Below are 26,475 nucleotides of genomic sequence, written 5' to 3'. Positions count from 1 at the left end.
ACTGACACATTTTAAAAGATCCACAGATGGAGCTAATTAGCTCACTTGTGATTCTGTGAGGAGACCTGCAAAACATGCACTGTTGGTAGCTCTCGAGGACTAGGGTTGGCTACCCCAGGCTTAGGGCAATGCACGAAATAGATTGACATGGCTAAGGTCGACAGGGTTGGGAGGTTGACACAATCATTAGTTCAACAATCGGTAGGTCGACAGTCAAAAGGTCAACATGCATTTTTCATGTTTTTTTGGAGCCAATATGTGTCGACAGGCGGTATTTCATGCCTTACCAACCACTAGGGTGTGGAGGGAGAATAGAAAAGTGTGTCAAGCCCGAAACATGGTGCGTGCAGTGGTACACTTTGATGGTGCCCAGGTCGTCCTTTTGACTGTCGACCTAATGCATGGTAATGTGTCATCCCTATATGACCCATACCCATTATTGCTACTGGCAAGCCATTGGTTGTATACTGTACATAAGCCCCAGTGTTGATACGGTAAGAACGTGTCCTGGCTGTATGGTATAATATACAAGGACATTCACTCAGATTAATTTAATCACACATTTGTTATATGAAATACGTCAAAGAGCAGCTGCTATTTTTTATTGTATGGCTTAATTTTACTTAAGCGAAAATACACTATTATCATTGGGATATATTTATAAGTGGAACTTTCTGAACATTAAATGAAAACATTTATTGGATAAGTCATCATTATGCATCAAATACAAAGGATTTATTCATTTCAGGACTGGTTTGTTTCTTCTGAGGACATTGGTGAGCTTAAGTTATCAAAGGCTCCAGACTCTGGAAAGAAGAGAAAATAGAAATTGAGTCATAATAATAATAATAATAGTGATATTTACTGTATATAGCACTTTTCTCCCAATAGGAGTTATGCCAAAATGTTACATACAAACCCACTGCATTGCTGGCCAGACGAGGGGACCCAGATAGGAATTGGTTCTCCTCCTCTTAAAACACCCCTGCCTGTAGGATAATTGCTGCTGCTTTATGGGGCCTACACACGGGGAGATGTGAGTGATGCTAGATTGCTCAGCTCGCAGGCTGCATAGCAATGTGCCACTGAGCCATCTGTCAGGGACAGTGTTCTACGGTGAGAACATTGGCCCTGACCCCGGCGATTATATAGTTATCCATCATGCTGGATATTAATCGCCGAAGACAGCGACGCATGGGGCCGCGCATTGCTATCACTGTGGCCCCTACACACGGAGCGATGTAGGGGCATTTTCTAAGCAATCTAGTGAGATCACTTGGAAAATGCCCCTAAATCACTACGTGTGTAGGGGCCATTAGAAAGAATCTGACAGCAGATGTTGCATCTCTCTAAACTTTGGAGAGTGATAATGTGGAGAGAGATAAACTACCAACCAATGGTCTAATTTCCTTTATTTTTTTTTTAACACATCCTGTAACATGACATTTGGGAGCTGATTGAGTGGTACTTTGTCACTTTATGGGAGAATGTGCTAAAGTAGAGATAAAGTCGGCAGCAAAATTACCTATCGGTCAGCCAGTTTATGTTGGCACAAAGGCAGAAAAGTCCTATTCTATATTGCCAATGGGTACTTGCAAATAACAGTGGCCACAGAAGGCCTAACACAAAGGGGGAATCCAATCAGGTGTGAGTCTGCAAATGCGAATTTAAATGAATGCACCACCCAAGAAATGCAGGATCCTATTAGAGATGACTATTAGCGGTTCTCAGTGCGAGGAGGTGCAAATGTTCTACAAAATATGGTATGAGAGAAGTGCATGAAAAATCTAATAGGCAGCTTCCTACTTCATCGTGGAAAATGCACTTGGGTCGCCCGCTCGCCCGAGCAGTCTTGGGCTGACATTCATGTGTCTATTTCAGTCACGTCAATTTCAATTTTGGATAAGGATAACGCCTATAAGATCTTTTACAGATGGTATTTGGTCCTCACCAGATCACACCAAATGTTTCCCTCGGTCTCCCCTCAGTGCTGGAAAGGCTGTGGTGCACTGGGCTCTTTGATCCGCATATGGTGGACTTGCCCATATAGTACTATACTGGGATATGACTGAATTTTATAAGTGGTTAATGTCCTCTTTGTTAAAGATCCCTCGTCTTTTGTCTTGGGTCTACCAGTTGCAGCATTGGATACTATCACCAATAAGATGATAGGTCTAAATTACCCCCAATATGTGAACCGATTGTAGGTATGCAAATTCGCATGGAAAAGTTTTTAAGGTGATTGGCGGGAAGTAGGCATCTGGGAGGTAGAAACCGGCCATTTATTGTGAGTTCTAAGAAAAACATAGGCAGAAAAAACACTGGTAGCATCAAGAAAAACGCAGGTGTGCCTAAGTGTTTTAGGGGCGGGTGTGTGATGTCAGCAGCAGACAGGATATGCCTGTTTTCATCGCAGCAGCCAAGTACATTCAGGGCTACATGGTGCCTGTGATGACTTGTTTCCAGTGTAAAAACTATTCAATGGCGAGTCTGTAACGATGGGTTTTGGACAAATTTGCTTAGATGCAAATGATGTGTAGCTGTTCACATCCATTTTTGCAGTGAGCATATCAATGGGCAAGCCGGAATTTCACTCTAAAGGGGTGCTGTCTGATCTGAAAGATGTGGGACTGTAGTATCCTTCACCTCACTCCCACATGTTGCGTGAACTTCAAGCCCTACTGTTCTGACTGGTCTTATTCAGCTGCTGAGCGCTCTTCTTAATCTATAATAGTGTCATATTTTCTTCCTTCTACAAACTTGCCCCTCCTACTGTTATTACCATTAATATGGATGACCTGATCCCTGACTGGTTTATACTGTGACTCCCGTTCTTTGGCCAACTTTCCAGCAGGTCTTGCCCCCCCCCCCCCCCCTCCCCATTCTCTTTTTTTTTCTCTCTTCCTACTTTCTTTATAACATAGCTGTCTCTTACCTGTTAGCATTGTGTTATCATAATGTGTAGGTTTGCCTAGCGAGGTTACTGACATTGTTTTTGGCATTATGGCTATTGTATACTTCAGATGTATGAAGTATACATCTGATACTACAATGTCTTCCTATGTCATCTGCTGTTTTTAAATAATTTTATTTTGTTTTTCAAATTATAAATAAACCATTAAGAAAATGTTTAAAAGCAATTATTTTTGTTGAAACATATACATTATGTACCCCAAATGTAAAAAGGATTTTAAAGTAATAAGAGGCCAATTTTTAAGCCCAATAATTATGTGTAATTATTGGACCAAATAAGCTAATTAAAAACTTGCAAATGCCTAATTAGTCATAAGAGGGGTCCAAGGGATTCTGAAGAAAGTCCTGTTTGGACCCCAGCAAGTTACTGCAGAAGGTCATCACATCACATGTGTGTAGTCACCAGACAGCACATTCATGGGAGCATTGTGGAGGCACAAAATGATGGGAGGAGTCTAAAATAACAGACAACTCAAAAGACTTTTCAGACTCCTTGAATCGCTGACTGACATTAGAAAAGTCATCAGCTTCATAGTCAGCAACATGGAGTCGCGACCCCATGCTGAGAAGGCCGGACCCACAGTTTGAGAACCGCTGCACTAGTCGGACCAGTTTGCCCTTGATATCCCCCTGGGAGGCTGCTTACGATTTGATGTGCCAAATTATACATGCAATAACTTGGCTGCGATTTATTGCATGTATATCCCAGGGGAGCTGGCAGCGGCGCGGGCAGGGCGGTCCCCGCAGCACTGGTCAGCGGGTCCGTTTGGCGGATGGGAACTGAGTGAGTCGCCGGGCGGCAGCGTGGGAAGCGCTGCTGAATTTGAAAACACTGGCCGGACGCTGATTGGCTGAGATTCAATTGCTGCCGACAGTAAATTCAGCAGGCTCCATTTACTGCACATTTCTGTTCTCGCCCTTCTCAAGTGCAAACAAATCTGCAGCCAGCAGTGGCATGTATGTATGCCCTTGCTGATGCCAGCACTCGCTGGAGATCTCGCTGGCTACCCACATTGTCCAGTGTGTGCCCAGTTTTAATTGGTTCATTTTAAGAGATTAAAGTAACATTTAACTGATTTCAAAGCTCTGACATAATTATCCATATTTTACTTATACCTCTTTTCCTACTAAACCCCAGGCCTGAACCGAGATATTGAACATAGTTCCAAACTGGGACTGACCCCTTTCCACCACGTCCTGATTATTTCTGGGTCGGAGCTGTTTACTCTGCACATGGGTGCATTAGTGCCGGGATTCTCAGCAGCAGTAGACACTCTAAATTGACTGCCCCTGGCGTCACTGGCCCCACCCCCAGATCAATGTCAGCGCTGAATCTCCCCATGCTGTAAACAGGAGCCGGGTCTTACCCGTTTTCCTGGCGCCTTTCCAAGAACAACCCTGTAAGCTAGCCAGGTTGCATTCCTGGGTCACTGGACCAGGGTATCACAACAATATCCAAGATTTTGGTGGTAGCGCAAAAGGGGTATAAGTTGTATTTGTCAAAATCATACAGAATTTAGTATGCTGTTCTTACCTTTCAGATGTAAGTAAGTTAAAAATTCAATCAGTGTGCGCAGTACATTGTCATCGGACAAAGTTCTAAAAAAGTTTCCTAGAATACAACAAAAAAAAAATATTAAAACATATGAATGTGTGTGTGTGTGTGTAGTTTATACATTAGCACAACAATGAAATTACCTAGGAGTTCCACCCACTGTACAGTTATACCCCTTTCACACTGCACAAATAACCTTGGTCGATCCCGGGTTATTGCTGGGTTGACCTGGGATGGCCTGCGGTGTGAAAGGGCCATTTTGAATATTCTGGGTCCAGAAACCCGGCAATCCACCCTGAGATAAAAGCAGTGTTATTCCCGGGTTGGACCTGGGTTGCTGGGCAGTGTGAACAGGTAACTCGGGTCGAGCGCCGGCGGGTGATGCGGTGAGGGCTGCCGCGTCATTCCACGGGGGTGGCGGGTGATGTGGCAACGACCGCTGAGTCGCTCTGAGGGCACGGGGTGGAGTTGCGCCCCCCGTCTAGTACGCTCATGCCATTTAAATAAATACATAGTTGGGCAGTTTGCATTTAAATAAATATCTTTTGGTGGCAGTGGGCATATATATATATATATATATATATATATATATATAAACATTGGTGAGCAGTGTTGGCGGTAACATATACAGTGCTGATCTGTGCCAGCAATGCATAAATTAGCGCCAACACTGCCCACATTATTGCGCAGGCCAGCAATGTATCCATTACCGCCAACACTGCCCACCAATGTTCATATATTTATATGCCCACTGCCACCAATGTACGGTATATATGGAATCCTTGGAATTCAAACCCAGCCCATTTATAATGAAAGATTTTCAGCAAAGTCTTTCGCCTCCTGAAAATCTCTTGCTCTTTGGGGAAAATAGCTCAGTGTGTAAACACTACTTTGGTGACAGATATATCTATCAAAGATTTTAGCAAAGTCTTTTGAGATGAAAATCTTCAAGTGTGTATGGGCCTTTATTGTAAAACAGAATGGATTATTGTTTGCCAATGGCCACTGCCTGTGGTATCCTGAAACAATAATCCATTCTGTGTCATGGCACACGTTTCACTGCACTAAATTTTTATAGTCATATGTCAATCATCCGTAGCACCGCCCCTGCTATCAGGCAGACGCTACAGGGCTATTCGCACCAGGTCCACCTGTTTATACTGTATGCTGTTTACTTGTTACCCCCCTGGCTGCTGCACAGCAAACCGAAAACAAATTCCTAGTATATGCAAGGATACCTGGCCAATAAAGAGCTGATTCTGATCTGTCTGACCTACAGTTACCTAACGCCACCAGGGCCTCCGACAGGGGGTGCTGTGAGTACAGCTGTCCCGGCTCAGTCTTGGCCTGTCACACTATTGCCATTTACTCTAAGGCAAGCAGTGCTGACTTGTTTATATGAGGAGGGCTGCCAACATTATTTATCAGTATCACATGCCTAATACTATTAAAGCACCAATGATATATTTATTTATTTACAGTTTCTTATATAGCGCAGCAGATTCCGTTGCGCTTTACAGTGGTAGACAGTGATAAAACAAACTGGGTAACAACAGAAAAACTTGGAGGTAGGAGAGCCCTGCTGCAAGCTTACAATCTATAGGGATAGAACCTATAGGGGTTATCAGGGAATAACTGTGTACACAAAGCAGCTACATGGTTACAGTCATAGGGCAGTATTCAATGAGAATTTTGGCGATGTGCAGCAAATCCTGTTTAGGATTCACTGCACATTCGCCACTGCCCGCCGCGTTCCGGAGCCTCGCCGGCTCCAGTATTCAACGAGTCAGGGGCTCACTGCCCCTGACCGGCGAATTTTAACTCCTGCGGCGATGCCGCAGGGAGCCTGAGGACGGCGGCAGGCAGGGAGATGGAAGTCTCCCTGCCTGCCCCAGAACGTTTGTGGGGGGGGCGGGGGGCTCCCCGGGAGCCAGGCAACACAGGCTGCCCCCCGGGATAGCCAACAGGGGACCGGGTATTCACTACACCCAATCGTGCATATGTAATGATCGGGTGCAGTGAATATATGAATATCTAATGAGCGGCTCGGCTCCGGCGCCCCCTGCTGTCTGGACAGTGTAAAAAAAATATATCTATTTTTTTAAATTAAATATATATTCATGTGCTTACAGCACATGAATAAAAATAGCATGCCCCTCCTCAGAATAAAATTCCTGATTTTTTGACACCAAATGTAAAAAACAAAACACTTTATTTTAAAAGTTCACATTCCACTTCACCATAAAAAGATAGCGATTGCTACTCGATGAATCATGGCGATAAAAACCTTGAAATGTATTCGCCATGTGGTCATTGAATAGGGTGATTCACCGTTTTAGTCAAAAAATTGCCGTACAGCACGAAAATAGCACAAAATCGCCATAAAACATGGCGAATCAGCCTCATTGAATACCGCCCATAGAATAAGAATGTAACATGATGAATGATAAAATTACATCTACCCATTATATTGTGGTTGTAAGAACAAATAATCAAATTTGCATGACCCTGTAACAAGGATCACAGTGAGGTAAATATTGTACAAATCTGCAATTCTGTTAAGGACTATTAATTATCCCTTTATGCTCAAACAGTAAATATCAGTATCCCATTAGCTTGGCTCCACAAATATATTCCCAAGTGATATAGGAGAGTACCAGTGGCTCCCAATCGCATTGCATCGCACACAAATCATTTGATGCGATACAACCCAAAATGCATGCGATAATAATGTGACTGATCAAGTTCTTGTTAAATAAAGCTGTCTTATGCTGCACAATGTGTCATATACTATAAGAAGGAATGGGGGTGGACCAGAGCTTTTGGGGCCCCATAGCAACATACTGAAGGGGCCACTGTCCCAATGATTCTTGAGAGACACCTCTCCACAGCAGTTATGAATTTTATACCTCATAATAATAGTGCCCTAGTTCGTTTTCTGAACCATGGTAGTGTCCTAATAAATATTATGCCCCATAGTAGTGCTCTAGTTTATTTTATGAACCATCATAGTTCCCCAGTTTACATTACGTGACATTGTTCTACTGCCAACACAAATTATGCCACATAGTATACCCAATAACTTACACAAATCTACTGGCTCCACACATGTGCACATTGTTCATTGGAAAAAAAATTGCTTTACATTCAGTCTAAAGGAGGCCCTATGTAACATAAGAGTGCCCTCCACATTATAAAGAGCAGATCAGATAATGTGGCACAGATCACATTATGCCACATTCCAGTGTCCCTTTACCATTAATACATCCACTACACACTTCTCTGCACTGAAAATGTAATATCACACAATTGTGGGTACTGGAGATTCTATTTTGATTGCCTTGTAGCCCATATCACAACACAAGTGGGCTTTCAGCAATCGAATTCTAATTACAGACATTTGGACTCTTCAAGTGATGTGGAGTCTATCACATTACCAGAAAAAGCCTTATGTCAGCCATGTCTGGTCGGGTAAAGGTGCCCATACACGGTGCATTTTTGCTGTGCAATGTGATGCAAGATCCCGTGGGCATACTTTCTGAACTAGGTCCCAATCGCATAGCATCGCACACAAATCATTCGATGCGATATAAACCAAAATGTATGAGATAATCACAGCATGTATGGGCACCTAAATTCACATCTGGGGGAGGCGCATGAATAATGTGGGACCAGATTACAGAAAGATCAATATAGTTTCTGTCCTATTAGTTACACTATGTGATGGACAGCTGTGACACGCCAGTGCCAATAGTGATTTCTGCTTTTCCTGCGATCATCCGAGTTTATGACATCTGGCAGTTAAGACTATACAGTAGAGCAAGGCATTGCCGGAACGCACAGTAAAATGAGGGTAAGGCCTAGTGATACTACTCTAGGAATATATATGTCAGAACAAGACCCTCTTCAGAGCATCTTTGGAAGCCTACTTGAAGCTGCACCCCAGTATTTGAACATAAGAACTTAATAAAAATAATACGTCAATCTTTTTACAAATACATTAAAATATTACTATAAAGAAACAGAAATGAGGTAGGACTGTGAGGGTATGCCAGAATTATTTTTATTATATTGTTTCACTGGAAAGCACTACATCAAATTGAGCACTAGAGGGTGCTGTTTAGCTGATTCTGTGTTTATCATATCACAATCTGCTACGTGTGTTTATAATTACAGTACATATTACCTGACTTTACATCCTCTTCTGGCTGTAGATCACGTTTTCCACCTAGTCCATGTTTGTCATTAAAAGATCTATGATTATCTATTGCATCTAGTAAACAAATGAAAAAGGAAGGTTATGCAACTCCAGAGTAACTTGTACTAGTATGATTGAAATGTTATAATAATTTAAATTAAATGTAAAAATGCAACATGCACAGTATGATTGACTTCTCCAGACATCTCCATCAATGCAGGAATCCATGATCATGTGTAATTACAGATTAACCCATGAGCAGCCAGTAAGCAGAGTACGTAGAATATGACAGTATAGATAATCGGGTATGGGTAAAAACTGGACCTGGACCGGACCTCAAAATCTGCAGTCTGGAGCTTGTAGTGTCTGGTCCGGGGGATGTCCTGTCTGGGGGGGGGGGGCTGCCTGTGACACCCATCACCAGGGGGAGGCTGCAATCTCCACTTCCCCATGTCCCTGATGATAGCTATCACAGATCACAGGGACCCCCTGGACAAGACACCACCCGGACCAGACACTACAAGCCCCGGACTGCAGATTTTGATGTCCGGACCGGCAGTCCGGGGTTAAGTCCGGGTCCGGTTTTTACATAGTCCCTAGATAATCTTATCTAGAATGCATCAAGTGATCATTAGGTGGTAGGAAGGCCAGCCTGGAGTTCTTGGTTAACAAATGGTTGCCAGGAATCCATAATATTAGGAACGGCCCAATCATCTTCTTGAGAAAATATATATTTATTGTGCTTTTAGACTCTATTAACTTCTATTAACCCTTTGAGTGCCAACAAATCTGTGAGAGATGTGCAAAATATGCCAGCATCGCTAACATTTGTTATATAAATTCAAATAATAAAAGTGGTGTAAAAAGTATATTTCCTATATAAGGTAAGCATTACAGGTCATTATGAGTAATACAAATGTTTGCTTGGCAAATTCACTTGGCACTCAAAGGGTTAATAAAGAACACAGAAGTACAGACATCACGCAGTTTATCATATTTCTATGCTTAGTTATGACACTTTATCTTAAAACAAATTACACGTGACTTATACAAGTGATGGTAAAAACATGTTACAGCATGGACATGGCGTCCAGCTCTGAATCAGACCCACGGTTCATAGTGCATATTTTATATATGGAAACAATGGTGGATTCAGAGGTGGGGCTGTAGCACAGTCCACAATTCAAATAGGGGAGCCACACCAACGTTTGGCAGTGGGTGGGGTGGCAGTAACGGTCAATACACACTGGCCAATTGTGCACAGCGTGTATGGACAGCAATGATGTGAAAACCGCTGGCCTGAAAATCGCTCAGTGCATACACATTGGGGGTTATTCTGGTTGTTTTGCAAGGCTGTGAGTTTGTAGCCTTGTGAGTCCACCAAACCCCGCCTTGCGAATGGATGGCTGCCGCCACCCATTTGCAAGGGCGACTCGCTCGCAATTTCTCCATTCACAGGGCAGGGGGAACCTCCCACAACAGAGATGTAGAAGGTGCACGCATATGTAAGTTAGCTCTGAGCAATGCGTGCATGCTGGGGAGGAAATGGGCGGGCAGCTGACATCCGGTGATGTCAGCTGCCCCCCCCCCCACCCGCATCACTGCCTTATTAGCATGAGAACGCCCATGAACTGCTGGGTGTTTCCTTATGCTAATGGTGCTGCCCGGCACCCCATGCCCCTCTCTGCCCCCTCGTCTGCTGTGTTGGGTGCATTCACCCGGCGAACAGAATGCTTGCCGTGGGTGTACGCTCCATGCGTATGCCCATGTGCAGAAATGCGCATGCGCACTAACAAAACACTGGTCCCTGTGCGAACACAGGCTAGACATGAATGAGGTCCTTTGAGCGATTTCCCCCCTGGTGATTTTCACAGGGGGTGTAGGACTTTCCATAGCAGGAGGCTATAGAAAGCCGTCCACACCGTCACTCATCTGCTGGTAATACCAACAGATGAGCTGTGGCAACCAGCAGTGATGCGGCAGTGCGCATTAGTGCTCACCACTCATTGCTGGCCTGTACACACTGGGCGGCTTTTGATTTGAAGGCAGCTCAAACGGTAAAACTGAGCTACTTTCAAAATCACCCAGTGCGTGTGGGCCTTAAGTGCGGCTTCACTATTTGAAATTTGGACCGCGCCACTTCTGGAGCCGTCACTGTACTAAAGTAAAGAATCAAATGGCTGAAGTGGTTTCTGTTTTATTTGGATTTAATGAGAATGAATAAATCATCACCTTGTTCATTTTAGGGTATTAATTGCTATATAAACATTTTACTTTTTTTTAGTAATTAGAAGAGTTTACATATTTTTTTATGATTTAATCGTTTCTGGTTGGTGTTCATTCTACATTGATGTAACCTTAGTTGTGCATTAGGTGCTGAATTAGCCCTCACCTAACCTACTTACATTCCCCAGGTGACTCTTCTCTACCCATTGCAATGGGCATTGCCTTAATCAGTGAAAGATGATCAATACGACCTGAAATAAAGGACGACGGCTATTAGCCAGTCTAACCAAGTTGGCATCTGGTAGTAGCAGACCCACATTATGCCACTATGATCTAGTTATTGTAAATGAGTTTACAGAATCACTGCAGGAGATTCAATTATCTCAGGGAAAAAGGGCAAACGAGTTGGACAGGTCAAGCAATTAACCCTGGTACTGGAAATATCGGGAATTAATATCTTATCAAACATGAGGAGAGGTGCCTATAGATTACAGAGAAGATGTTTATATACACTGCTAAACTGCTGTATTACCTATTAGCATTTATTTTACATTTATACAAGTTTATAAAGTTTTATTTTTCTTGAATGGCTAGCTTGTGTTTATTTTTATACCAGTGGTCTCCAACCTGTAGCCTGCGAGTTACCAGTGTCTAAGGGGCATAATTTGGGTAGCTCTGACAAGTTAGGAGGAAGTGACCTCTGACTAAGTGGCTCTAATCAGGACCTGATTTAGGGAAATACCACAACACAGGAAGCTAAAACCGGGAAGCTGCCAGCAGCTGCAGGGGGATCTAGTGTCAGTGTCCTAGAACAGACAAGAGGCTGGATCGGAGACCCACAAATTTCAATACCACCAGTGGGATACAGCAGCACAGCTGTCACTCCACAGCAGAGGTAAGCAGAAAGGTAAATGGGAGTCTCTGCAGGAGAACAGAAGAGACTCCGCGCTGCAGGCAGATCATCAGAGACCCACAAATTGGAGGGCCAAGGGCTGGAATCAGTCTGATAGGTACACAGACCACTTGAGAAACTACCTGACTTTTTACAATTTTAGTAGCTCTTCTGGAGGTTTCATTTTTCTTGAGTAGCTAACACCCCATTTAAAGTTGGCGACCACTGGTTTAGACATAAGCTTTGCCCCAAGTATCTGTCTTTAGATGTTAATGGTTGTATTTATGTTTCCCTCCCTTTGTCTCTCCTTGCTTGTGCCCCTTGTCTGAGCAGGGACCAGATGACGTTCCGACTTTTGGATCCCGACTGCCGGTGCTCCGATAGGGGGATCCTGACACACAGGGGCTATTCTCCCTTGTGGTGGTCCATGACCGTAGCGTAGCAAGCTCCCGTGCCCGCAAGGGGCTTCTTTGCGCTTGCCCCCCTGTCGGAGCACCGGCAGTCGGGATCCTGACGTCGGGATCCTGACTGCTGAGAACCAGGGCCGGCGCCACCACTAGGCAGCTCTAGGCATTTGCCTAGGGCGCCGGCACCTGGAGGGCGGCAGTTCGCCCCTCACCCCCAGCACTGTGGTACCTGTGTAAAAAAAACTTCCGTCCCCGGCGTCCCTGCTGAGTGCTGGTGCGTGCAGGGGTGTCCGTGCCGCCGGGGGAGCCTGCGGCGCTGTTATTGTGTATACGCTTGTCGCGCCCGGCGGGGTCCCTACAGTGAATAGAAAATAACTAGCGCTATGCGTGCAGCTTTATTTTCTATTCACTGTAGGGACCCCACCGGGCGCGACAAGCCTATACACAATAACAGCGCCGCAGGCTCCCCCGGCGGCACGGACACCCCTGCACGCACCAGCACTCAGCAGGGACGCCGGGGACGGAAGTTTTTTTTACACAGGTACCAACCTTCCCACCCCCCCCCCCCCGGCACCCCGACTCGCCTGGGGCGCTCCAGTGCCTTGCACCGGCCCTGCCGAGAACCCCACTGTCGGAGCCCTATACCACACCCGTCTGAGCTGTAGGAAATGTGAAATGGTGATGCTATACTCCCTATGATAGACCTCAGCTTACATATACAGTACTGTAGTACAGTGAGCACACTTGCTGGACCCAACAGCCTTACCAATGAGACTGGAGAAAAATAGAGTGTGGTAGAAACATAAGACATGATATAAGAAGTAGTAGTAATAGTCATTTACTGACTGTGTCTGGCTCATCTGGCTACTTTCCCTTAAAATGGAAAAATACCACATTTGAGATCAGTGAAATTATAATAATTCTGTGTGTTGGGAGTCAGACCTAGATGACCACAATTTGCCCAGTGAGGCAAGACTTTACATAAAGAGGTCATTTCAGAGTAAAATACTCCTATGGTGCGGAGCTTTAGGTTGTACGAATTCTCCTGTGTGTGCACCTCCTAATTATAGACCCTCATTTCAGTTTGGGAATTTAGGAATCTACCATTAAATCAATCCGCCCGACCTTTGCTTCACCGAAAGTCTACCATAAAATTCACATGGCAGAAAAATCACATCAATGTAATTTCTACTTTCTGGGCCAGATGTATCAAGCTTCAAAAACCAGCCAATCAGCTCCTACCTCTCATTGTTCAAACCCAGCCTGTAACATGGCATTAAGGACCAGGGAAAGAACAAATTGTGTAGTAGGAGTAACAAATTAACCAGAAACCACATCCCTAAATGTGAAGACACATTTTAAATACTCCCACCACACAAAACAAAATCTCATGCAGATGAATGACGACGTGCGTTTCTACATAAAATACACACAAAGTTCTTACAGCATTTTTTATTTACAGTACAATGAGTGGCGACTTCTCACTAGGCTGGCCTGGGGGTATAAAGGTATGTTTGCCAGGATTGCAATCATAGTTGCCTACCTCCTGCATTCTGCTGGAGACTCCCTGAAATAGCAGCAATCTCCCTCTCTCCCTCATTAGTCTAGCATTCTCCCTCATTTCACCTAACCCAGATTACATTGTTAAATGTTTTGGGGAAAAAGGAATGAGAGAAAGATACTGTACATTTACATTGAATCATCAGCGCCATTTCCCTGCACTTTACCACGTACTGTATAGTAGCTCTTACTAACTGCTTTGGGGCTCATCTACATTTGTATATAATATAATGTACATTATAAAAGGACTATTTTAAAAGATTCCTCTCAGATGTAGCAGTACACACCCACGCTTCTAGGTGCCACATTCACAATCTCTTTTCACAATATCTCCATATACAGTATGGAACTAGACCGGCCCTTTGGGTGGAGCATGACACGCCCTCTCAATCTGTGCAAAATTCTACTACCAACTATAATCTCCCTGAAACTCATGTTCAAAAGTTGGCAAGTATGATTGCAATCCTGCGCATGAGCACAAAGAAACAAGCGAGCCAGTTGGCTTCTAGTGCCGCAGCCCCTAGCAGCCAGATAGGGCTGCTATGATAGGGTAGCGGCTTCCTATGTAGCATGTACAGTATGTATATAACAGTCCGGACTGGCAGAGGAGGAAGCACCGCTTCTTGGGTCCGCCTGTTCAGTAATGGGAGTCAGTGCCAGTGCTTGGCAGTCACTGCTGGTGGCAGATATTACTGGGGGAGGCCTGCAGCCATATAGTCTTAGTAAATATAATTATAAACAGTGGTGGATTTTTACCTACTTTCTGTACCATTGATGCACTTATTATACATATTGGGGTAAATTTACTAAGATGGGATGTTGCTAGGAGCAATCAATCAGATTCTGTCTATTATCTTCTAGAACAGGCATGGACAAACTATGGCCCTCCAGCTGCTGTGAAACCACAAGTCCCATCATGCCTTTCCACAGTTTTGCTATTAGAGAATGTCAAAACTATAGCAAGGCATGCTGGGATGTGTAGTTTCACAACAGCTGGAGGGCCACAGTTTGGCCATGCCTGTTCTAGAAGGTGCTAAAGAAATAAGAAGTAGATTCTGATTGGTTGCTATGGGCAACATCCCATCTTGAATAGAACTCACGACCCACTCACGATGTGGTTCCGATCCGATGGCGACCCGCACCCGGGTGTATGGTCGTTTCCAGATCCTACCTGCTGCAGGTAGGATCTGAATAACGTCCGACCCGCGGGACCGCGCATTCGATCGGAATCGGATCAGAACAGGACAGAAAAGGGCCCAATCACCACACAATCTACATCCAATCGGTCGGAATTGGATCTAGATTGATGGGATTGGACCCTTGTCGTCCTGGTGTGTACCCCGCATAAAATAAACCCCGAAGCGTCAGCTGCTCTCACCAAACGACTTTGATTAGTGTTCAGGCAGGGAGAACACACTCAGCAGCAAGGTATAGGACAAAGGAAAGCATAGGATAAGGGAGACATCCCAGCTTCTTCCAGCTAGTGACAGGAGATTAGGATACACCTATTTGACCCAGCGTGTGTGCTTAATTTGACAATGAGCCATTGTTAGATGGCCTTATAAACTACCAACCAATTAGCTCATAACTGTTATTTTATAAACATAGCCTGTAACATTGCAGCTAGGAGCTGATTGGCCAGTACTTTATCTCCACTTTATCTCTCACCAAGGCTTAATACATGTGTAAATATCCATGTGAGCAGCTGTCGCCAAAAAATAGCTTTTGTCACTTACGTGGTCCTAAGAGGTAGCCGGCACTGTTCAATGTCCAGCCTCGCTTATCTTTCCCCTAGTAAAACAAGGCCATGTCATTCAAAGTCACAAATCGATTAGCAAAGTTACAGAAACATCCATATGAATTATTATTATATTGCACTGACTTGATACACAGCGCTTTACAATTGTATCATGTCTATACTTATCTTCTGCATTCCATGCCCCAATGAAGCAAGCTACCTCATTGAGAAGCAGTCCCTCAATTGTGGGGTGGGAATGGATCATTAACATTGTGCTCGTCGTCAGCCTGACGCTGTGCATAATTGCATTCTTTAATAATCATTTACTACAGCGCATCTTATAATGCGATTAGAGCTTCTCATCAGCACATGCCATTAAAATGATTTCCAGTATAAGAAAAAAAGTAAATACCTTTGGCCAATGTGAAATGTTTAAAAGGCATTTATGCCAATGGCTACTTTATTATTATCTATTATAGAATTGATACATGCAGGGCTGGATTTAAGTCTTATAGGACCAAGGGGACAACTAAATTATGGGGGCCCCTTCCAATAAAATGGACATTGAGTATTGCAGGGTGACCACCCATGTAGACCCCCCTTCATACGGCCCTAAATACATACACATTTTCTTCCAGCAGTTACAATCACATGTTTACCATAAGGCACAGACTAGAGAGTAAACAGGCTGTGCCATCTTCTCCTTCTGGGGCAGACGGATTAAGCCTGGAGAAGAGATAAACTGGAGATAAAGTGAAAAGAGATAAAACACCAGCCAATAAACTGTGTTTGAAACTGACAGTTGGGAATTGATTGGCTGGTGCTTTATCTCTTTTTACTTTATCTCCAGTTTATCTCTTCTCCAGGCTTAATACATCTGCCCCCATTGTTCCATATCATGCAATAGGTTTGTTTTTTTTGGTCATCGCAAGTGATTAGCATCCACCTTCAGTATTATTTATCTAGTATATTCTAATCTATAAAATGACAGGCAGAATGTGATTGGTTGAAATTGCCAGCTACTCCACGTGTCCTCATTTGAAGCAGGGCAGCTTCATCGGGGGTGGGGGAAGAGGCAGCACTTGGAGCTGCTGCTGTCTCTTCACTATTGAGTAAACGGAATGGGGATGCTCGACCAGGTTTACCCGTTCCCACTGCCCAGCCACCCTGGTCCGACCTGGGTAAAACCCTTCTTTTAACTCTGGTCAGATTGCCGGGTTGCTGGACCCCGGATTTTGCAAAAGGCACTTTCACACCGCACAGTGACCCGGCAACAGCCCGGGTCAGACCCGAGTTATTGGTGCTGTGTGAAAGGGGTATTACAGTACAGAAATATTCTAACTTTTGTCTGTGTGTGTGTGTGCGGTACTTCTATCGGTGATGCCATATTCCTGTTGTATGATTCTAAATTGTATTTTGGAGATTATGACCACTAAATCATAATATAATATCAATAATAAATGACTGTGTAGTTTCAAGATAGTATAATCTTATCATTCAAATATTTCTAAACTGGCTGCATTTTTATTGTGATGCATTGGATGGACAGCAGAGTCTGTAATAAATGGGACTTATGATATAAATGAATTAAGTGTCATTATTAAAGGAGCTAGGGTGCATCTGCACAAAGCATTACGCTCAGGGACATTGATCAGATCTGCAGAATATAAAATAGCTAAAGCCGCACAACAGTAAGAAGTGCGGAAGGTTACGGTGTTAGATTGTAAGCTTATTAGCATTGCTACATTTACAAAAATAACTCATGTACTGTTGCTTTTATTCTACATTTTCTTTAAGTTTTCAAACTTTTTAACTATTAATGGACATATAAAAATATACAGTAAATTATTGTGATTTATATTGGTAATTAATCTGCTGACCACGCATATGCAACTGCCATTCACACGGAGAGTACCGATAATTCTTGCGGAATGTAGTTCTGAGGTCACAGAGCCATATTCACGTGTTCCAGAATGCTGCAGATTGCAGAGCTTGGTAAATCTGACAGCTAAGAAACCCATGGGGGCTGTAAGAAATGGAGGAACTATGGTAGATATGCAGAGAAGGGACAGTGTTAGAGAGGATGGGGCCCATGTACAGACTCCATGTTGATCCCCTCACCTCTGGCAGGGCTGAAGATTGTGGCATTGTGGAGGCACCATGTTCGAGTGGACTGCACATCCGCTGATCTACAGGAAAATGGCAATCACGCTATTTCCCTGGTGATTTCTGTCTAAATCCCCGACCGCAGCAGGACTCCAGAGAGGTAAGTGTAATTATATGAGAGTGGTGTATGATGTATGATGCTGATAGTGTGTTATGGAACAATATGGCTGCTGTCCTGGCTCTGTTCCACCAATGATATTTGGCAAAACTGCTACTGGGCCACATTGTAGGATTGCTGCAATGTGAGAAGATAAATGAATAAGACGGACGTTGTGTATGCCGTATCTGGGCGATACCTACATGCAACTGCAAGCATGAGGGTGTGCAGAATTGGTGGAACCATTTCCATATAGCTGTTTATGGACTATTATTAAAGTTAATCAATGAAAAGAATTGGAACATTTTTTTACACCACTTGTTAAAAGACATAAGGAGGAAATAAGGGGAGCGTGAGGACACAGCATCCTACATCAACATTTCCCTTTGTGCTGTATGAGTGACCCAGAATCCTGTCCTTTTGAATTATTACATGGAGGATTTTGCACCTAATATTTTTGATGTCAAACCCAAGAAGTGTCAGCCGCTTTATAAATATACTCCTTAGTATTTGTAGTAATCTAGTTTCAACATTGAGACTGCACTCGCTCACTGTGACTGGCAGAGACTTCCTATTGGAAGTTCTGCCTTTCAGTCACAGACATTACCAATGGGAGGTGTTTCCTCCCACTGAGTCTGCCAGTCCGAGCTGAGATTAGCAGAGACTGCTTCACTAGGAAGCCACTCACTGCCTTTCAGCCAGCTCTAGCGACTTCTATGGGCTGCAGCCGATGCAGTCCATAGAATCTGGTGTTTTGCTCATGTGAAGTTGCACTGTGGCTGGTGCGCATGCACCGGTCCTGACTCTTGCCAGATCCATTGTGCAGGTGCCAGGGGTATCTGGTCAATGGGTCAACAGAGTCTAGGATGACGCAATATGGATGACATGCTCAAGGTCGATAGATAAAAGGTCGAAATGGAAATGGTCAGCACTTTTAGGGGGTTATTCTGGTTCATTCGCTCGGATGCCAATTCACATCCTTGTGAGTGAACCAGATCCCGCCTTGTGAATGGTGGTACGCCGGCCCACCATTCGCAAGGAGTGTACGTTAGCACTGGCTGCAAATGGATGTTTTACATAAACATCCATTTGCATGCCGCTGGGACCCTCCCACATCTTTTGATGATCGCTAACCATCGAAAGATGTGGAAGGTGCACGCATATGTAAGGTTGCTGTGAGCAGCCTTATATATGTGTCTACGCTCGGGGTAAAGTGGGCGGGCAGCTGACATCCGGTGAGGTCAGCTGCCCGCCCTCGACATGTCCATCACGGCCGTTAGCATTTCAATTAGTTTTTATATAACTTTTGAACACATAATACATATATTAGTACCATTCTATATGGCATCATTGTGGTAAACTAATTATTAGAATGTATACTTACTGTTAAAACAAGCCCAAACGTCTGTGATATAGTGGCGCACAGTATTAGCGATACCAACAGGAGACTTGTGCACCTTTCCATCTGCAGCCAAACAAATGAAAGTGGAGAAATGATCACTTATATATTTAAATACTATTTCAAAATATATGTAAGATTAGCAACGTACGCAGTCAGGACATATTACATGTAATGAATAAATACCAATATGAAAACATTGACATTCTTATTTTATCATAGATTCACTAAATGTGAAGTAATATGAGCATGTAGATTCCAATAATCATAATAGGGTTTATCATGATAACAAGTGTAAATATTACGTATTAGAGGAAACAGATCAATGGTAAGTCCAGAGAATGCTGCCTAGTAAGTCTGACACAGAGGGGGGAATTTTATAGTATGAGAGATTCAGAAAGTGAGAGATTTGGTAAGAAATCTCCAGTTTTTTAAAGCGGCAATCATTTTCACTGCAAAACCAGTTTGATTTTGAAGTGTAAATGATTGCCGCTTTAAAAAACATGGGCCCTTATTCTGGTTGGTGCGGTCGAGCCGCATATGCGGCTCCGACCGCACCAGACGAATCCCCGCCTACAAGACGGATCGGCACGGCCGTCCGTACACGGACGGCTGCCGATCCGCATGAAAATGGTGGAGGCGTACGCCTCCACCATGGTGGGAGCTGCCCCCTGCATTCGATGGTCGTCGACCATCGAAGGCAGGTCCGCACGCCGCGGCAGCTCCCGCAAGCTGAGACCACACGGACAATCGTCCGTGTGGTAGCTTGTATGGGGGCTGAAAGCTGACATCCGGCGACGTCAGCTTTCCGCCCCCATGAGTTGCGTCATGGCCTCATTACCATGCGTACGCCCCGCGTTTGCATGGGAACGCCCATGAAACGCGGGGCGTATACATAGGGAAATGAGGGCATGAAGCCCCTCACGCCCCTATACGCCCCCTTTGCGGCGTACAAACGTTATGTGCGGCGAATTCGCCTGCACATGCGCAGATTGACCTCTGCGCATGTGCAGACGGAAAACATCGGCGGTACGGCCGCACGCGGGCCGTACCGCACGAACCAGAATAAGGGCCATGGAGATTTCTTACCAAATCTCTCACTTTCTGAATCTCTCATCCTATTACATTTCACCCAGAAAGTTCTTATGGTTCCTGACACACAAGATGTGCACCATGTAGTTTACATAAGCACTTTTTATATAGAATGAGTTGGAGAGGTGCAGACAAAGAGGTAAGCAGAGTTCTTATCAGCAACTAACCAATGAAAATGTACAACATAAGGAACTTATCCTTATACTCTAATGCCATATGTGCCGAATTTCCCAGAATATCTGAGACTCCCACATTTTGGGATAATCGCCTGGATTTCTGGGGGAGTTAAGCAGTTTCCTGGATCCCAGAAATGATGGTGAATTACATAATCATGGTGGCTCAATGTTGCAAATTTCATTGGTTGCCCTCTATAGTCACTAACGTCCTCATTTGGGGGTCAGTCCTATTAGCCACATCTATCACTCCTGCAGGTAAGTGCGGCTATATGCTACACTTACAGTACTGCCAGATTTGTAGGTTCTGGTTCCCAGCACGATAGGGATATGTATGTATGAAAATCAACAAATCTGGGCAGTGGAGGGGGCATTTCTACGCCGCTGAAATGGACACTCACCTTCCTGGCATGCAAGGGCAGGTTAACTGGGTAAAACCCACAGAGTTTGGAGTGTAACCAGCTACAAACTGCAGTTTTAAATGGCAACCCCCTATTGGCATTGTAATGTGAATAATGTACAATGCGTAGTCTGATTTAGAGTTGGTAGGGGGTACATCTTAGATCTGGGGTAGCCAACCCTAGTCCTCGAGAGCTACCAACAGTGCATGTTTAGCAGGTCTCCTCACAGAATCACAAGTGAGCTAATTACCGTAGCTCCATCTGTGTATCTTTTAAAATGTGTCAGTGATTAATGAGTGCAGCTGTGCAGCAGCTAGGTTGTCTGGAAAATGTGAACTGTTGGTAGCTCTTGAGGGCTAGGGTTAGCTACCACTGTCTTAGATGAATGAAATTGCATTGTAACACCAAAAACTGCCTGGCGTGTGCAGAAGCAGAGTGTTCCCCCTGCATGCCTAGTGTATTGCACAAGCACCTCTTAAGTGTGACTTTCAATACCAACAGAGTTCTGTATACCATATATTTCTATGTCACAAATTATCTCTGTAAGTGTCACTATATAAACTCACAGACCATTACCTATGGTAAAGGAGACGTTGTTATAACTTCAATAACCATTATTACCCTTGTTTATATTATAAGAAATAACTTCTGCAGCCATGTATCTATATATAGTATCTAATACCTACCTACTGTCTCATTCTGGTGACTTTTAACCCTTTGAGTGCCACATGAATTTGTCAAAAAGGGTGTGAAAATTGACAAGCAAATATTTGACACAATGACCTGTAATGATTCCCTTATATAGGAGATATAGCCTTTTTTTTTTTACACAACATTTTTTATTTGAATGTATATAACAAATGTGAGCGACGCTGGCATTTTTAGCGGATATTTTGCACATCTCTCACAGCAACGTTGGCACTCAAAGGGTTAATATGTGTACAGTAATTATTATTTTCCATAAATAATATATAGGTAACTACTAACATTGCCTACCCTAGATATAATATGGGACATGCAATGTGCTTCAATATATTGTGAAGCCTTTTACTTCAGTGATAATGAAGGGAATAACTTTCCTATAATTTCTCGACCCTTTATCTGCAAGCTGATGTGTATCTAATATAAAGTAAAACATTTCATAGATGCTTCTGCAATGCAAATAGATTTTTCGTTGTACTGTTTATAAATGTAGCACAGGGGACTGGGAAAACATTTCTTTTTCAAATTAATGTTATATTTTAATTTAATAAGTACTTTAAGTATTAGTCTCTCTCTTATTTCCTATACTAGAGCACACCAGCATCGCACAAGTCCAGTATACAGTATATATATATATTTATATATATATATATATATATATATATATATATATATATATATATATATATATAAAACTACATATGGATCCGCTGGTGCAATAATTGTACAAAACATATAAATGTGTTCTCTATTTTTACTATGAGTCACTGGCACATTTTTGTTATTGGTATATATATATATATATATATATATATATATATATATATATATATATATATATATATATATATATATATATATATATGATAGATTTAAATATATTATCAATCTCTCTCTCTCTCTCTCTATATGTGTAGAACTTTCTTCAATTTACAGTCAGACTCATAGCATGTCACACAACACAGTCAGGTAAAGGAGCAACCATAGATAATGCATTGTCTGTGCTGTAATGAATAGGTCTGCGCTCTGTAAATGATTATACAGTTTACTTTGTAAATTCTGCTGGAAGAAAAAATCAGCGAAAAACATTTGTAAATAAAAATATATTATCTCACGCATAATAAGACAAGTAAAAAGGCAGAAGGAAAATTATAAATCCTGCTGACTGCTACAGGGGAACTGGAGAAAAACAACTGAATGAACTAAAGTGAAACAGAAATAAGAAAGAAATAAACATCCGAACATACATTTTAAAAAAAAGGATAAAAAGACTCAGTCTATAGAAAATGAAGGAAAATAATGGACAGCGAAGAAAATGAAGTTAGGAGGAGAAGAGAAAGGAACACATACCTTGAGCTGACTTGTGGAGCTGTGCTTGCAGTCTCTCTCCCTTGTCTCTTGCAGATCAGTGCTACAGGTGTTCCCAGCTGGCATATATATTAGTATTGTGCAGATTGGTCCAGAACACAGCAGGAGTCTCACTGCATTGTAGGATACGCAGGTCTCCCCAGTGTGTTATGTCCAGCACACAGAGGGAGTCTGTATTTATGGTCAGCATCAGGTTCCTATGGACTTGTCTCCCTCCCAAAGCTGCATGTGACGGTCTCAGACGTCACTGGATCATTTCCACTCCACAAGTCACTACATTAAGGCAGGGCAAAAATTACAGCAATTCAATTAAAGGTACTTTGAAGCAATATGAAGGCAAAAGACAGATAACAGCCCTGGTAATTATCTGTGATTATGGCATGGGTGGACAGTTTGTACCAGCCCAAGAAGCTCCATCCTACTTGGCTGCTCTTCTTTGGGCACTTTAATCAGAACATAATGAATGGGAAAATTATAATATTTTTAGATTGCTGCTGGTTATGGAAAGTTAAATATGTTTATGTCCAGTGAGTATAAGGGAATGATAAAGAATATCATTATGAATGATGTAGGGAGCTGACCATGAATATTAATTCCGAGGCTTTATCAATGTGGCTCCAAAGTAGTATAAATGCAACCACACAGAATAGCATCACATAGGACTATAAAGTCTGACGCAGAATATCTATAATAAGTATTCAAATAAGAGTTTATCATCAAGCGTGTGACTCAAATGACATTGAAAAATATAATAAAATGGGAAAACAGCAAACTGGGCCTGATTCAGACCTGTACGCACCCTAGCGAACAGGTAAACGCTGCCCCATCGATTGCTCGACCCCCCCACGGTCTGAATCACCGCACTACCATGTGAGGAGATGTGTGCACTAACACAAACCCCGGCCATCGGGGACAGGGACGAATTGGACCCGCTATGAGCAGGTCTGAATCGGACCCAAAATGTATTTAATTGCAAGCCGTGATAAATTAAGGGATAAAATCTCCATATGCTAGAATCATCTAAGTCATGATTTTCCTGGATTTTGGTTGCTGTGGTATTTGTGTCATTATTATTATTAATTGATTTTTTATTTATTATTTAACCTAATAAAAAAATACGTACACGAGGAATGTTCATTTAACTTGCATCCAATGGAGTTAGCTGATGTAATGGTCATCCTTCAAATAGCATTTTGCTTATTAAAAGTGGTCAGTGTATTTCCTAGAAATGCAGGATGTGGGTGGTAGCCATTATCATTATGTACTTATATGAAATCACATGTGTCTTAAGTAGGAAACTAAGAAATATATGTATATGCATGGAAATGGATGGAAGTACAGAGGTCATCAGCGGCAAAAACATATTGATTGCCAAATAGTTGGCTGAATCCTGTTTCCAGTAGTAGTATGAGGAGCCTGCCATCGGAGTATCCTCTTCTATCATATTAACATAGAACATAATGGCAGAACCATTTGGCCCATCTAGTCTGGGGATGCAGTGTAAATCCCGGCGGTTGGGATCCCGGCGTTCAGAATCCCGACGCTGGAATCCCGATCGCCGAAATCCCGACACTTTCTCCCTCCGTGGGTGTCCACGACATCCCCGGAGAATAAATTAGTGTGCCGAGCGTAGCGAGGCACCGAGCCCGCTGCGTGGCGAGCGCAGCGAGCCCGCAAGGGGGGGCCAAACCACGTCCCCCCCTTGTCGGGATTTCGGCGATCGGGATTCCAGCGTCGGGATTCTGAACGCCGGGATCCCGACCGCCGGGATTTAATACTGAATCCCTAGTCTGCCCATTTTTAACCATATTGTTACCTCAAACACTTTTTTATCCTTATTTCTTTGTAAAGATATCCTTATATCTATACCATGATGTTTGAATTGCTCTACTGTCCTAGCCTCTACCACCTCTGATAAGAAGCTATTCCACTTGTCCACTACCCTTTCTGTGAAGTAATTTTCCTCAGATTTCCCCTGAACTTCCAGTTTCATTGCTAGTCTTCGTGTTCTAATACTTTTCATTTTCATTTGAAGACTGTTTCCCTCCTGGACCTTGTTAAAACCATTGATATATTTGATAATTTCAATCATGTTTCCCTTTCCTTTCTCTGCTCCAAACTATACATGTTGAGCTATTTTAGTCTTTCTTGCTAAGTTTTGTGATGTAGGCCACATTCTATTTTAGCTGCCTTTCTTTGTACTATCTTTAATGTATTATTTGCAAAAAAAACTGTATATTTTTATTGAAGAAATGAACACAAAACAGTATTGGTGAGTATAAAATAAAATGTACTTTGAGCAAAACACATCACAAAACATAATAGTGTAATGAGTACAGAAACAGAAATCTTGTAATCATGGGATGGTGAAAGATAGTTTTGCAATATAACTTTACTTCTGGGGATATGGCCTCCAGAACTGGACGCAGTATTCTATAGGAGGTCGTACTGATGACCTATACAATGGCATTACTTCTTTCTTTCTGCTGCTGATTCCTCTTCATAAGCAACCAAGCATCTGACTTGCCTTCCTCATTACTTTCACACAAAAAAGGTAGAGGTGTGTACGGCGCTCAAGTGATTAGAAAACCAGTGTTTATATAAACATATATAAAACACACATTAATTACTCAACCATAGCGGATTCTCCTCATATGAGAATAAATAGGTGTAATCAATCTTATCCACGGATAGTCCTCCTTATATTAAGGCAGCTATACGTAATTCAATTGGAGAAAGATCCTACAGGAGAAGGTGTCGGCTCCACGCTCCTTCACAGTCCTAAACGTGTCCAGGTAATCACGGGTGTTTTGTAGAGATTGTTCACCAGCCTAATGCATTTCGGACGGATGGTGTCAATACTGATGGTGCTCTTTTTTTTTAATAAAGCTCTTAATTTACCGGTGCAAACTCGGTCTCCCGAAACTCTTCCGGTATTTCACTTTCAGAAATGAGGTATGGAACGCATCCTGCATTCCACAATGCCGGAAGTCCACGCTAGCTTCCGGCTTCTGATATTATAGTCCTCTTTCCTCCTTTCCTTAGACCGGAAGCTTTGTATGGAACGCAAATTGCGTATCAAATGCCCGGAAGTGCCAGTTCTTTTTATTCCAGAGAAACAGATGCTTTTTCTTTTTGGTTTCTTAAGTGTCCAAAACCATGGATATACAATGTTCATTGTTATAGTCCATATTACCGGCATAATATATGTTAAAGAGCATAATAAAAAATATGATTAAAAACCATGAATTATTTATACACATAAAATTCAAGGATAAAAAGGTAAAAAAGTGCGGAGTGCAATTTATAGGAAACATTTTAACTCAAAATCACCGTTTAACCTGTGAGGTGCCTAAGTGTGCAGGTTATAGATCCACTTCATTTCATTTTGTGATAATCTTTTTTCAGTATCCCTATTCCTCCAATTCGGGGTTACCTGCTGTATACCACAAAAGTTTTTAAGATGACATTCACGGGATTGGTGTTTAACTTTAAAATGTGATGATACGATGTGGGTGTCGAGACCTT

The 26,475-nt window shown here is 42.8% G+C and overlaps 1 protein-coding gene across 2 annotated transcripts; it reads right to left on the bottom strand.

The window, feature by feature from the left end:
* Positions 1-576: 576 nt before the first annotated feature.
* On the bottom strand, positions 577-23,123 carry GAL (galanin and GMAP prepropeptide). Of its 2 annotated transcripts, XM_083165507.1 has the most exons (7): positions 22,930-23,123; positions 19,197-19,277; positions 15,548-15,602; positions 11,132-11,203; positions 8,715-8,801; positions 4,508-4,585; positions 577-806 (listed from the first exon to the last, which is right to left on the bottom strand). In XM_083165507.1, exons 1-7 carry the CDS (start codon positions 23,011-23,013, stop codon positions 745-747), a joined length of 519 nt encoding a protein of 172 aa, XP_083021633.1. In that variant the 5' UTR covers positions 23,014-23,123; the 3' UTR covers positions 577-744. The 2 variants fall into 2 exon arrangements, with proteins under 2 accessions (XP_083021633.1, XP_083021634.1); XM_083165508.1 differs by lacking the exon at positions 11,132-11,203 and having other exon boundaries at positions 22,930-23,120.
* Between the last annotated feature and the right edge of the window lie 3,352 nt (positions 23,124-26,475).

Source organism: Crinia signifera, chromosome 11, assembly GCF_055691185.1.
Source record: "Crinia signifera chromosome 11, ASM5569118v1, whole genome shotgun sequence".
Lineage (NCBI taxonomy): Eukaryota > Metazoa > Chordata > Amphibia > Anura > Myobatrachidae > Crinia > Crinia signifera.
Note: the sequence above shows the minus strand (reverse complement) of the source record. Positions and strands in the feature narration are given on the sequence as shown.